Here is a 13276-nt window from a genome sequence, read left to right as displayed (position 1 = left end):
GGTAATTAACTCTGTTTTGGGAAGAAATATTTATCTATTAGAGTCAAATGGTTAATAAATTAAATACTTAGTTATTGTAATAATGTATTTAAAGTATCAAATATCTATATTAACCCGAAACGAATGTCTTTTAATGTGAAGGAAAAAGTGATAAAGACAATCTTTAAAAAAAAAAATAATTAAAAAATACGAATCCATATAAGAAGACCAGCCAGGTTAAAATATGAATAAAAATAATTTTAATAGTCAATTTCGATGGTCAAAATCTGTAGTGTACAGTGGCTGACATTGTCCTTCTAAAAAGGCTAGCTAAAAGGTTATCAGTGATTAACTGGTCCACCCCTATCATTTAATATGTTGAGTGGGTCGATCTGACCCTACAGTTTCAATTGCAAAATGTATCGAGACAGGCTTTACTCGATATATATTATTTATGAGAAATATATAATTACATAAGTATTATCTAGAGATTATTTTTATATAACATATATCTTTTATATGTTATGGAATACAATTTTTATCTTATATATCACACATTTTTTTATCATTCAGTCGGTGTAGTATTAAATATCCCCCACACACATATAATATATATATGTATGAGATTTTGTAAGGGTCGTGTAATTAGAATTGGAATATATCGAAGGACTGTCTGTCATGCTATATATCAATAGCAGCAAAAAGATTAAAAAGTGGAAGCTTATCGTCCTACTTATACCACCTCATTCGTTGTGGCCATATTGTCTTCCAACCAATTAATAAAAACGTTTGAAATAATCAAAGAATTCCAAAATCAAAGTTGTAAGTAGAGAATGAAATCGAGATTAGAGGCTATCACCGCAAGGATGTCTTTTCGATTCTTTTTGGGCATGCCCCACCACCAATCCCTCCGACAGGGACTAGCCATCATTTCCCTAACTCGTCGCACCGCCGACTCTGTCGTTCATTTCAACAAATTTGAAGTAAGTAAATAAAACAACATCAACTAATATTCAAATATGATTATGATGGAAGCCTTTCGAATGATATCCGATCTAACTCTGAGCAGACAAAAAGGAGAGGAATAGAAGAGCAAGCTCATTCAATTTAGTTCAATTGTTAGCTCACAACTCAATAATTCTCAGGTTGTGTGATCGGTTGTTTGAAGCTCATTCATATATATAGGTTATATGAATGGCTGAACCAACGAACTTTGTATTCCGTTGGAGAATTAAGGGGGTTGTGTGATCGGTTGTTTGAAGCTCATTCATATATATAGGTTATATGAATGGCTGAACCAACGAACTTTGTATTCCGTTGGAGAATTAAGGGGTTTGAATTAAAATAGTAAAAGAGAGAATTCTGTACTTTTCATTCATTTCAAACGGTGAAGAAGAAAGGAAAAGCAAACACCAATCACCAAACTCCTGCTCTCATTTTTATAAAATTATTACTAATGGGTTTGGGCTCTTAACTAGGGCTGTAGAGTGGATTATCTCCAACCTGGCCCTACGCCTTCCTTGCCTTGTCTTTGGGCCGGACACTCACTTCATGGTAGGGTCACAGTTGGGCTTTTTTTTTTCTGCTTTTCTTATATTCATTTTTTTTATCACGAGCAGAAGTTTTATTTGGTGTTTAGAAAATTATAATTTTTAAGGTTCTAACTGAAAATAACACAAAAAGATGACATAAGACAAAGTGTATTGTTATTTATTTAGATTGAAGATCTATTTCTAGTTTAAGTGACATCTTTTGATTAGGCAATGAAAATATACACAATAAATATTGACACTTAGATCTTTTCATTACTTAATGAAAATATCTCATTTAAATTAAATTTTTAATCTAGATAAATAATATTATTTTAAGAAAAAATATTCATCATCAAAGTTGGGTGCGTGCAACTCTAAGCATGAAGAAATTAGAAATAAAAAAAAATTATTTGCATGTGCAAGAGAATAATATTATTTATTTAGGCTTAAAGATATTTTTTTATTAAATAATAAAAAATATAAATATTAGTATTTATTGTGCACTTTCTCACGCCTAGAGTGGAGATTATCTCGAGTCATAATATTTTGTCTGTAACCTAATCTCAATGGCAACGACAAGCCAGCGGCACGCGACGTGATGCCTACTGGAGACTGGAGTGGACTCCAGTTGCCGCTTGGGAAAGGACTGGTCCTGCCTTTGTCCTCTGCCTCGTCACTCCACCACACGATTTATTGCAAAGATTTCCAAACAAGAACGAGAGCTCCGTGGGAAGATATGAAATTGGGAAAACTCTTTCATTTCCTGATGATTTGTTGATGAAATACTCTATTGTTTCTCTGGTAGCTGAAGCCATGCCGGCCGATCTCTTGTTTTTGCTCATCTTGCTTGCTTTACCACTAGTCGTCTTCTTCATAAAGCGCCAATCTAGCAGAGCCGTCCGGCCTCTTCCTCCAGGCCCTCATCCATGGCCGATCATAGGGAACCTTCCCCACATGGGAGCCAAGCCCCATGTGGCCTTGGCCCAGTTCGCCCAGCAGCACGGCCCACTCATCTCACTCCGGCTGGGTACCCGGCTGCTGGTCGTAGCATCGTCTCCGGCGGCCGCCACCGAAATCCTCAGGACCCACGACCGAGTCCTCTCCGGTCGCCAAATCCCTCACGCGATGTACGCCAACAACCCCAGCCGGAACCACGTGTCACTCGGGTGGGCGCTCGAGTGTACCGACCAGTGGAAGTTCATCCGGACCCTCTGCCGGACAGAGCTTTTCAGCCCAAAAGCCATCGAGAAACAATCCTCCATAAGAGAGAAGATGGTCAAGGGATTGGTGGGCTTTTTGAGCTCGAAGCAAGGAGAGAATGTAAGGATCAGAGGGCTTGTTTTAGCAACGGTGTTTAACGTGTTTGGGAGCGTCAGTTTCTCCAAGGATGAGATTCTGAGTTTTGAGGAAGCGGCAAGGGGTGGGGGAAAGGACGGGCTGGTGAGACGGTTTGTGGACTTGTTGAGCAAACCGAACGTGTCGGATCTGTACCCGTTTCTGGGCGGGCTGGACCTTCAGGGCTTGAGTAGAAAGATCGATGAGGTGGCTGGGCAGGTCTTTGGTATATGGGAAGGGGTACTTAGAGAGAGAAGAGATGGTGGTGGTGGTGGTGGTGCTTCATGGACGCCTGCAGATTTTCTCGATGTTTTGCTCCAAAACCAATTTACAGATGATCAGATCAACTACTTGCTCTTGGTTCTCTCTCTCTCTCTCTCTCTCTCTTCCATTATTTATTCCTAACTGTGGTAAAACAATTGCTTATGTAATTTTTTCCCCTTTTCCTTTGCCCTTACATAATTTTTTTGATATAAAGACTTTATCTTTTACATTTTTTATTACAAGCCTCGAAGAATTCCGTTAAATATTGCTGACTCGTTACGCCTAAGAACCAAATTAGTTTTTTAACACCTTAGTGTCTTTTCTTAATTTGTGTTTAATTAATCACACTCTTTCACCGTTTTATAGCGTGGCTTGTTTACTTAATTCTTTTTTAACTTTTCATAATTTTAAATATTTTAGTCTTAACTATAAATAGACACACTAATTATAAAGTGCTCTTCACTACTTATTTGACATTTTGTTACCTAAAAATGGCCATTCTTCTCTTGTTCATTTCCATCCTTGCATTGATATATTATCTCTAGGAAAATCAATAATTATTTAATTCTATGAACATTAATTATGCATTTGAAGTTATCATTTCCACGTAACTATGCAAATAGTAATGCTCTAAGATGGGATTGATGTTATTCGTTCTTAATTCCTTGCATATCGTAGGCACGTGCTGTTTTTTAATTCCCGGTCATTTTGGGTCTAATTAATGATAAAAATGTACTTCAATTTGCTACAGGAACTGCTAATGGCGGGGTCTGATGCAAATACCTCAACGGTGGAATGGGGTTTGGCAGAACTAATTAGGAATGAAGAAGCCATGGGCAAGCTCCGTGACGAACTTGATCGCCAAATCCCAACTGGTGAAACCATAAGAGAATCTCACCTCCACAACCTCTCTTACCTCCAAGCATGTGTCAAAGAGACCTTGAGATTGCACCCTCCAGCGCCACTTCTCCTTCCCCATCGTGCCACCCAAAACTGTGAGGTGATGGGCTACACCATCCCCAAGGGCACCCAAGTTCATGTTAACGTATGGGCCATTGGAAGAGACCCCAGCATTTGGGAGGATCCTCTAGTGTTCAAGCCCGAGAGATTTCTGGATAACAATCATTCTAGTTTGGATTTCAAAGGGAACCACTTCGAATTGTTGCCTTTTGGTGGTGGAAGAAGGATTTGTCCCGGGTTGCCTATGGGTGTTAGGCACGTCCACCTAACTTTGGCTAGCTTGGTGTACCATTTTGAGTGGTCTCTCCCTCACAACAAGTCTCCTCAGGAACTGGACATGAGTGAGAAATTTGGGATATCTTTGGAGAGAGAGCAACCTCTCACGCTCATTCCGAAACGAAGAAGGTAATCATACCTTTATCATCAATTAGACATGCAAATGGTGGTACTGGTGAAATAAATTCAACAATTTGGCTTGCTACCGGATTTAGTACGATATTGTTGAATGCCTCTGGATTCTTCTTTTCCTATTTCAGATTACTCTCGATCTCTGGCAGTTTATGTTGATGGATTGTATCGGCCAAAAATAATCCATCCAAATCAATTGTGCACCCTCCTCATCTCATATTCTTCTGTATGGTTCTAACTTCAAATTCTATCTTTTGTAGAATCATTTCTCAATTTAATTTATGTGACTGTAGCATTCACCTCATCTTTCAATCTTGTTAATTTGTTGATGGACCTCTGCACGGGTAACCTCTTTGGTTTGGCTACTTGTAGGGATTTGTTTGGGCATTTTAAAATTTTAACTATAGTTATCGAAACAGTAAGATACAAAAATGTTTGATAAAATCAGGGGAGGTGAGTATAATTTCTAAGATGCAGAGAAATATGCATCTAAATTTAACTTTTTTAAGGATACCAGATGTAATTAAAAATTGTTGGACACAAAGAAGATATTTTAAATCAACACATAATAGAAGAAAAACTTGAAATGTTATTAATCATCAATTGTTCTAATTAAGTGGAGAACAGTACTGCCTCTCCTATATTTAGCCTATAAAAGTCAGAAGAGGTGTAGAAAAAAACATAGTTGGATTTAATTGGGACTGAACATCTGGAAATCAAAATATACCAAAAAAGATGTGACTTCAATTTGAAGGCCTAAATGGTGAAATAATTTATCTCAAATGGGTCCTCTCTTTACCTAACTGGGCTGATGTTTGTGTCTCAATTTCAACTTCGATTTCCTTCCTCTCATTAATCGCCACTGCTTCGAGGACTCGTTCTCCATGCTACCTCCACTTCATAAAATTTTGATTTACGTTACATTAGTTGCTGTGTTTTGTTTTTTTTGGGGATAACCATTACATTAATTACAGTAGGAAAAATTTTGCAAGTATTTTCCCTCTCTTTGTTAATCAAGAAGATATTTAAACAACTAAGTCATACAACGAAGAAAATGTTTTAAGTGGAAATCAACAATATTAGGTTTATAATAAAACATCTCCTAAAATTCTAAAGTTTCTCACATGTCTGAATTAAGTATTAAGGTAACGTTTGTTAAAATAAGTAAGATAAGGTCAGAATGTTTTTCGGATCAAAATATAGAATAGTTAAGATAAGGTTGAGAAGTATTTTAAGATTTTTATCAAGTTGTTTGTTAAATTTTTTAAAATACACTAGAGGACACAATCGTTATTTTTTTCTTATTTATAAAGACCAATATATGCTTATTTTGAGAGGAGAAGAGATAAGTTTATTTTGAATATGAAAGATAAGTGACTTCTTTTTCAATGATTACCAATAAATTTAACAAATAAATTGAAAAGACCAAACATTCAAGATACTTTCTATATCTCACATTTTCTAATCTATATCTTGATTAACAAATGATATACCTAAGAATATAATATTTAGTATCATCACCAACATGAAATATTGCAGAAGAGAACAATTGAAATGAGAAGTTTGACAATCCAAATTAACAAATACATATATATATATATATATATCAACTTCCATTACCTAGAACAATATACTAAACATTAATTTTCACCAATTATGCTTTTCCACGTTCATTAATCATCACCATCTTCGTTTTGGAATTAGCATGAGAGGCTGCTCTCTCTCCAAATTGCCCCCATATTTCTGAGTCATCGAGCTGTTGAGCAGCCATGTCGCGAGGGAGAGACCACTCAAAATGGTAGACTAAGTTGGCCAAAGTCTGGTGAATTATTTGTCTGGCAGCCAGAGGCAGGCCAGAACAAATCCTTCTTCCACCACTGAAAGGCAACAACTCGAGGTCATTCCCTTTGAAATCCGAAGCAGATGAGTTGGTATTCAGAAACCTCTCTGCCTTGAACAAGAGAGGATCCTCCCAAATGTTGGGGTCTCTACCAACGGCCCAAACGTTGACAAGAACTTGGCTGTCTTTGGGGATCACGTAGCCCATCACCTCGCAGTTTTGTGTGGCACGGCGAGGGAGAAGAAGTGGCGCTGGAGGGTGCAATCTTAGGGCCTCTTTGACGCATGCTTGGAGGTAAGAGAGGTTGTGGAGATGAGACACTCTTAGGGCGTCACCAGACACCAGTTGGGATTTGGCAATCAAGTTCTTCCTGGAGTCTTGTGCATGGATGCTTCTTCTTTCCTAATTAGTTCTGCCATGGCCTATTCCACCGTTGAGGTGCTAGAATCAGATCCTGCCGTTAACAATTCCTCCAGCAAATTGAATTACGTCTTTTTATCATTAACTGGACCCGGCCGTAACAAGCAATTAATGGGAAAACAAGAACAAAAGGATATCATTTTTTTTTTCTTTGTAAGTAAGATGTGTTAATATATAGTTTTTAAGTTATATAAAACTTAAAAATTTAGTAGCGTTTAAACTGATAACGTATTTGAATAAATGTACTTTTAAATTATCAGTTAATAGTTATATATTTAATTTAAAAGAGTTAATAAACTATTAAAACTTGATAAAAAGACAAAAATAAACATGTTATTGAATAATGTAAATAAAATTAATAAAAAACTAATTTTTAATAAAAATATTAAATATATTAATTTAATATACATTAAAATATATATATTAAATATATATGTGTATATATGATAAATATATATTATATATATATAGTGAACAAAGGAGGTGATGGACGATGGCGATAGCGATGAAGATGGGTCTGCTTGGAGGCGACAGACAGAGATGGGTTTAACAGTGGCCGCGACAAAAAGGATAGAGAGATGAAAAATGATAGAAATTGAAAATATATATTTTGTTTGAGAGTAAATTAATAAATTCATTGATCAACACAAAAAAACTCTTTAAGAACTTACCTAGAAAAGCTTTGGGGGGGGGGGGGGGGGGGGGGAGTTTTTTTCCAACGCTGTTGATTTAACTTATAAGTTTAGTAGCGTTTAAGTTTTTAAACGTTGTTAAACATAAAAAATAAGTTTTATAATTTATAAGCTAATTTAATAGATTATAAGCTAACAAATCAGTAAGCCAAACACTATTAGAACCGAGATGCCTTACGTTGACCCAAGTTGTCTTTCTGCTATATCTTTCTGGCATCCTCACCATCCTTCTAGCGATTGATGTCTTGCATATCCAATTGAGTTTCTGGAAAGTTAGACCAAATCTAAGGGTGCCTTTAATTATAACGGTGGAATTTGAGTGAAAAGAGAATAAATTTTGGGGAATTAAATTGTAGAAAAAATAAATTCTTGAAAATTAAAAGTTTAATCTATTTGATTGGTATAATTTTTTATCTGAAAAATGATGTTATTTTATTTGATTGGTAATATTGTTCATAGAATTTGGTTATTTTTTATGGAATTTAATGGTAAAAATGTATTAAAAAATATTAAATTTTGTACAAAAAAATTAAAATAATAATGTATTTTAAATTAATTAAATTATTTTCCCAAATAAATAAAACTACAAAATTATTTTTTTTTTGTTTTCCAAAAAAATAATTTATACATAATTTTTTGTTTTTATATATTTATATTTATTAATTATTAAAAATACAAAATATAAATAATTTATAAACCTTCCTCCACTCATCTGCCCTTCTCCCTCATCCCCCAACTGCCGCCCGCCCCTTGCTTTCAATTGCTTAGAAAATTCCATCTCCCTCCTCAAGGAATTTGATTTCTATGATTTGAAAGAAAATGTCCTCACGTGACCATTGTAAGGAAAATGATTTTCTTGGAAAAAAAATGCCTGTCAAACAATGTACAAGTTGGAAATTAGGTGAAAAATTTGTCTTTTCCATGAAAAAAAATGACTATCAAACACGCCTTAATTGTCTTCTAACGTCATCAATCGGTTGCGGCCTTCTTCTAGGAAAGTCCATCGGATTCGGTTATCATTCTAACCATTCCTATTAGATTCGATTGATTTCTAGCGACATTAATTAATTCCAACCTTTGTGACGTACTCCTCGAACCAATTCCACATGACACAGCCATGTAAAGACACAACATTTATTACGATTTTACGTTAAAAATAAATCACAATCAAACCATCAATTACACAAACGAACATAAAAAACCTAAATCGGAAAAAGCTACCGATATAAAGAATAAAATATTACTATAATAATATTAGTATAATAATAGTGTTATAGCTACAATAATTTGAGAATAATAGATACCTATTTATATATAGATATATCACTTATTTATAAATGTATATAAAAAAGAATTTAAACAAATGCATATTCTAATTAGAAGATGAGACAAGAAAATAAGTCTTCAATTAGAGATAAAATTCAATCACAGTCAAATTTGAATTCTGGTTCATAATTATAATAAATTCACCTTGATATGAAATTCAAATATATAATTATTCATAATCCTTTATTCCAATAAAATCACAAAGAATTAATCTCGTTGACGAATACCAACCAAATCCACACAATACTTATTGTAGTGGATATTCTCAGCCATACTCAAAGTATAGCCAATAAGATCAGTCTCAACATATATTTACAGACCTTAATGACTCTATATTTACCAATGTAAATCTATCTTAATAACTTCACATTCATCTAAATTCATTTGTGCCAAAATTGTACACTTCTTAATTTGTCATAATGAAAATCTAATATTCTGATCTAATAATAGAATATTATATTTCAAGATCACCATTATGAAGATAAAATAATACCAAACAACCAATAAATAAAATCTCAATAGAAAACAAACCAGGATAGCCGATTTGTGCAGCAAATTTAGGCAAATCTAGTCTAGACAGATTTAACGGGTCGAATCTGGTCTTGATGGGTTAGGCTTGGATTTGTCTGGATCTAGGTCTTAGCTGGTCGGGTCGGATTTGGACTAAACTTGTCAGATTTGGGCCAGATCTAGGTAAGCTTTGAAGATCGGCTACTAGGGAAAACAAGTCGTCAGCAATGGCGATTGCAATGTAGGAGGGAGACGAAGAAGATGAAATGAGCAAGTCGACAATGATTAGGTGAGAAGGTGGTGGTCAATGGCAATCGGAAAGCAAATGACAACATTTGGTGAAGACAGAGACCGATGATGAGGAAAGCCTAAGAGATGGTTGCAATGACCATTCCAAAGCCTGAATATAAAAATTTAACATGAAAAACCAAATTGAGAAAAATCACTTGTAAAAAGAACAAAATACCACTATGATAATATTGATATAATAACAGTGATATAGTGATATAGTTGTAATAATTCTAGGGTATTAGGTATCTATTTGTAAATGTATCACTTATTTGTAAATGTATATAAAAAAGGATTTAAAATAAATTCATATTATAATTAAAAATGAGCTAAAAAAATAAATCCTCAATTGGAGATAAATTTCAATAATAATCAAATTTGAATTTCGAGTCACAATTATAATAACATTTTTATTTGATTCCAATTGTAAATGATTAACGCCATTTCCAACTCACTTTCTTATTTTAATCTCTATTATATTATAAACAATTCACTCCTTATCTTTATTTTATTTCAAAAACTATGTGTACTCCATCAATACTCCATAATCTCTTATTTATTTCACTCTCTATTTTATTTATTTATTAATAAATATTAATTCTATTTATTTTACCTTATTTATAATTTTCACTAATACACAAAATAATCAAATACACACATGCACAAAATTAATAATTAAATAAACAAATCAATAATCAAATACACAATATCAATCATCCAATACAAAAATAAATAAAAAAATTCTCCAAAATCATAAAAAAAAAAAAAAACTCTGTTCTATCTGCTCGAAAAAGACGCCGAAGAATTCCCCAAAATCATGAAAGAAGACACTGTTGTCATTTTGCTCATCGTCGCCGTTGCTGTTGCTTGTCGCTATTGCCACTTCCATTGGTTGTCGCAATCGACGGATCTGGTGGTTAAAGTTGTCTTATACTGTGTCTATAACTTTTGTCGATGAGCGATTTTGCCTTCCCCACCAGCAATGACGGTGGATTTGGGTCATTAGTCTTGGCGATGGTTTTGAGCTTCGCTAGCAATGATGAGTGGTGTTGGAGAGCCAAATTTGGGTATAGATCGCTGCAAATGGCTTGGCGGTTAGAGATAGTGAACCCAAATGAACTTTCAAGAATCCCTTCCCTTGCCCTAAAGGTGTGGTCCATCACCTTTTCAGCCTCTCCTGTCAGGCCTTGAAGGTCCAACCGGCTAAGAAACGGGTACAGATCCGACACGGTCAGCTTGCTCCACAAGTCCACCACCTTCTTCCTCAACTCATGCTAGCTTCAGCCCTCCCCAGATTTGCCTCTGGATCTACCCGAATCTGGCCCATATGGGGGAGGGGGGTGGCACAACTTGCGGATCTGGAGGCCAGCCCTCCCCTAGATCTGCCCCTGATCACTCCTAATTCCTGCCTCACTAACCTTATGAAATCCTTCGACAGCAACAAAGTCGCCAACGAATTGTAGGCACTGGCAAACACAACTTGCGGATATGATAAGGGCCATGGATAAGGGCCTGGAGGCAGACGCTTTGGCTGATCTGATATTTATGGCCATGAAGACGAGGATTGGTAATATAACCGAGATGAACAGAAACAAGGGATTGCTTACTTCTGTACTCAAGATTGCGTCCATGGCTGCCGGAGAGTAGAATCACTGAACTGGTATGGGAATCAGTTGGAATTAACCCATTTGTTATATACAACAAAGATTGGATAGTTTTTTTAACCAAATTTTTTTTTGGATATTTTTTTTAATTAATTGATTTTTGAATCTGGGTGTGGTGGACAAGGGATAAGGAAGGACAAGAGAAAGCTTTGTTAAGTAATTAACTGCCAACTAACTAGCATTTGGAGCAATTAATGATATCATGTTTAATTAGAAATATGCGCTGATTTATTTGATAATTATGCGCTTAAGTCACTATGAAGTTGATGTTAAGGGAATTAGTGTTAGGATCTCAAGTCTCAACCCTTGAGGCTCAGGCCGCACCCGGCTCGGACAGCAGCACGGGAGTTGGCGCAACTGGCGAGAGTTCTCAGCAACCCGATAGCAGTGACAAGCAAGCTGCGCCAAGTGAGGCCCCAACCTACCAAGCAGTGCACCAGCAGGCGCCATCTGGGGCCCCAGCCCAGCACCAGCATGCACAGTCAGCCCACAGTGCAGCCACAAGGGGCCAGCCTAGCCCAGCATGATGAAGCCCACCAGGCCTGGCCCATCACAGGCCCAGTCTAGCAAGCCCATCAGCCCATTTCGTCCAGCCATCAGATGAAGACCAAGAGCCAAGTCAGTTCACTTGATCTGGCTCCTTTAATAGATACATAATTGCATACATTATGTACTTCCTTTAATTGCTCTTTTATTTCAGCATTCATGTATCTCTTTATTTCCAGCATTATTGCTTGCATTCATGTAGTTGCTTAAGTTACATTCTCTGCATTCATGTACTTAGGCATCTAAGGGGTCATTGCCAGCCACTATATAAGGCTTTGATCTCCTTTCATTTGAGGCTAATGAAAAATCAAAAACGTAACCAGTGAAGTGTTCTTCACAATCCCGATTTCTACCTTCTATCCTGTGATAGTTAGGCAAAAATCACCCTTCCGGGAACCAGGGCATCCATCATTGGTGCTCTCGTTGAGAGTCTGCCCACAGTCTCTTTTCGAAGCTCGGTGCTTGGAAGACATTTCCAGAAGTTGTCTATCCAACGGTCATCCAACAATGGCGGCAGGACAGACGCACAAGGACCGTATTGAGAATTTGGAGAACATGGCCAACACCATGGACGAAAAATTCTCACGGTTGGAGCGGACGCTACAAAATCTGACCATCTTGGTGGAGCAGCAATAGGCGCCAAGGCGCAGCAGTAGCCGCTCATCTTCCCACAGGCGGCGATCTGTTGCATCAGCAAGCCACAAATCTGAATCAGGCTCTGATGGTGAATTCGAGACAGACGCACGAGGCGGCAACTGGAATCCCACAAGCACCAACCGGCCAGCCTTCAAACCGCGCCTACAGTTTCCCACATTTTCGGGTGAGGATCCTATCTCTTGGCTCAACCGTGCCAATTTATTTTTCAAGTCACAAGACATGAGCAGCAAGGAAAAGGTAGAGTATGCCGCCTATTACCTTGAGGGCGAGGCGAGCCATTGGTAGCAGTGGCTGTCACGCACCTATGACAACCAAGGCAGGGGCATCCGTTGGAAGGATTTCGAAATGGAGGTACGCACCCGTTTTGGCCCTACCGGCTTTGTGGACTACGATGAAGTCCTATCAAAGATGCGGTAGACAGGATCCTTGAGGGACTACCAGCGGGAATTCGAAAGGGTGGCCACACAAGTCGAAGATTGGCCAGAGAAGGCCTTGATCGGGGCATTCATTGGGGGCCTATTTCCGGATATTGCTGCAGAAGTCAAGCTCCACCGACCCACCACCCCACCACGATGCGCCAAGCAATTGATATTGCTCGGCTGAAGGATGATCAACTGCGTGCCACGCGCAAGGCAATGGCATACAAAGGGCCATCCATGGTCGGATCCAGTTCTGGGGCGCCCAAACCCAAGCCACCACTTGCGCCACAACCCGCAACCAGCAAGTACATACCACCAGGCGTCAAGCGCCTATCATGGGACGAGATGCAGAAGAGGCGTGAGCAAGGCCTCTGTTTCAACTGCAACGAAAAATTCACCCCGGGCCACAAGTGCAAGGTGGCCCAATCATTTCTGA

At 37.4% G+C, this 13276-nt stretch overlaps 1 protein-coding gene across 1 annotated transcript; it reads left to right on the top strand.

The window, feature by feature from the left end:
* Nucleotides 1-2037: 2037 nt before the first annotated feature.
* Nucleotides 2038-4782, top strand: LOC127792636 (probable (S)-N-methylcoclaurine 3'-hydroxylase isozyme 2). Its single transcript, XM_052323227.1, has 2 exons — nt 2038-3206; nt 3862-4782. The coding sequence occupies exons 1-2, from the start codon at nt 2289-2291 to the stop codon at nt 4477-4479; spliced, it is 1536 nt and encodes a 511-aa protein (XP_052179187.1). The 5' UTR covers nt 2038-2288; the 3' UTR covers nt 4480-4782.
* The last annotated feature ends 8494 nt before the right edge of the window (nt 4783-13276 follow it).

This window comes from Diospyros lotus, chromosome 1 (genome assembly GCF_014633365.1).
Source record: "Diospyros lotus cultivar Yz01 chromosome 1, ASM1463336v1, whole genome shotgun sequence".
In the NCBI taxonomy this organism is placed as follows: domain Eukaryota; kingdom Viridiplantae; phylum Streptophyta; class Magnoliopsida; order Ericales; family Ebenaceae; genus Diospyros; species Diospyros lotus.
This window is presented reverse-complemented; position numbering and strand designations above follow the sequence as displayed.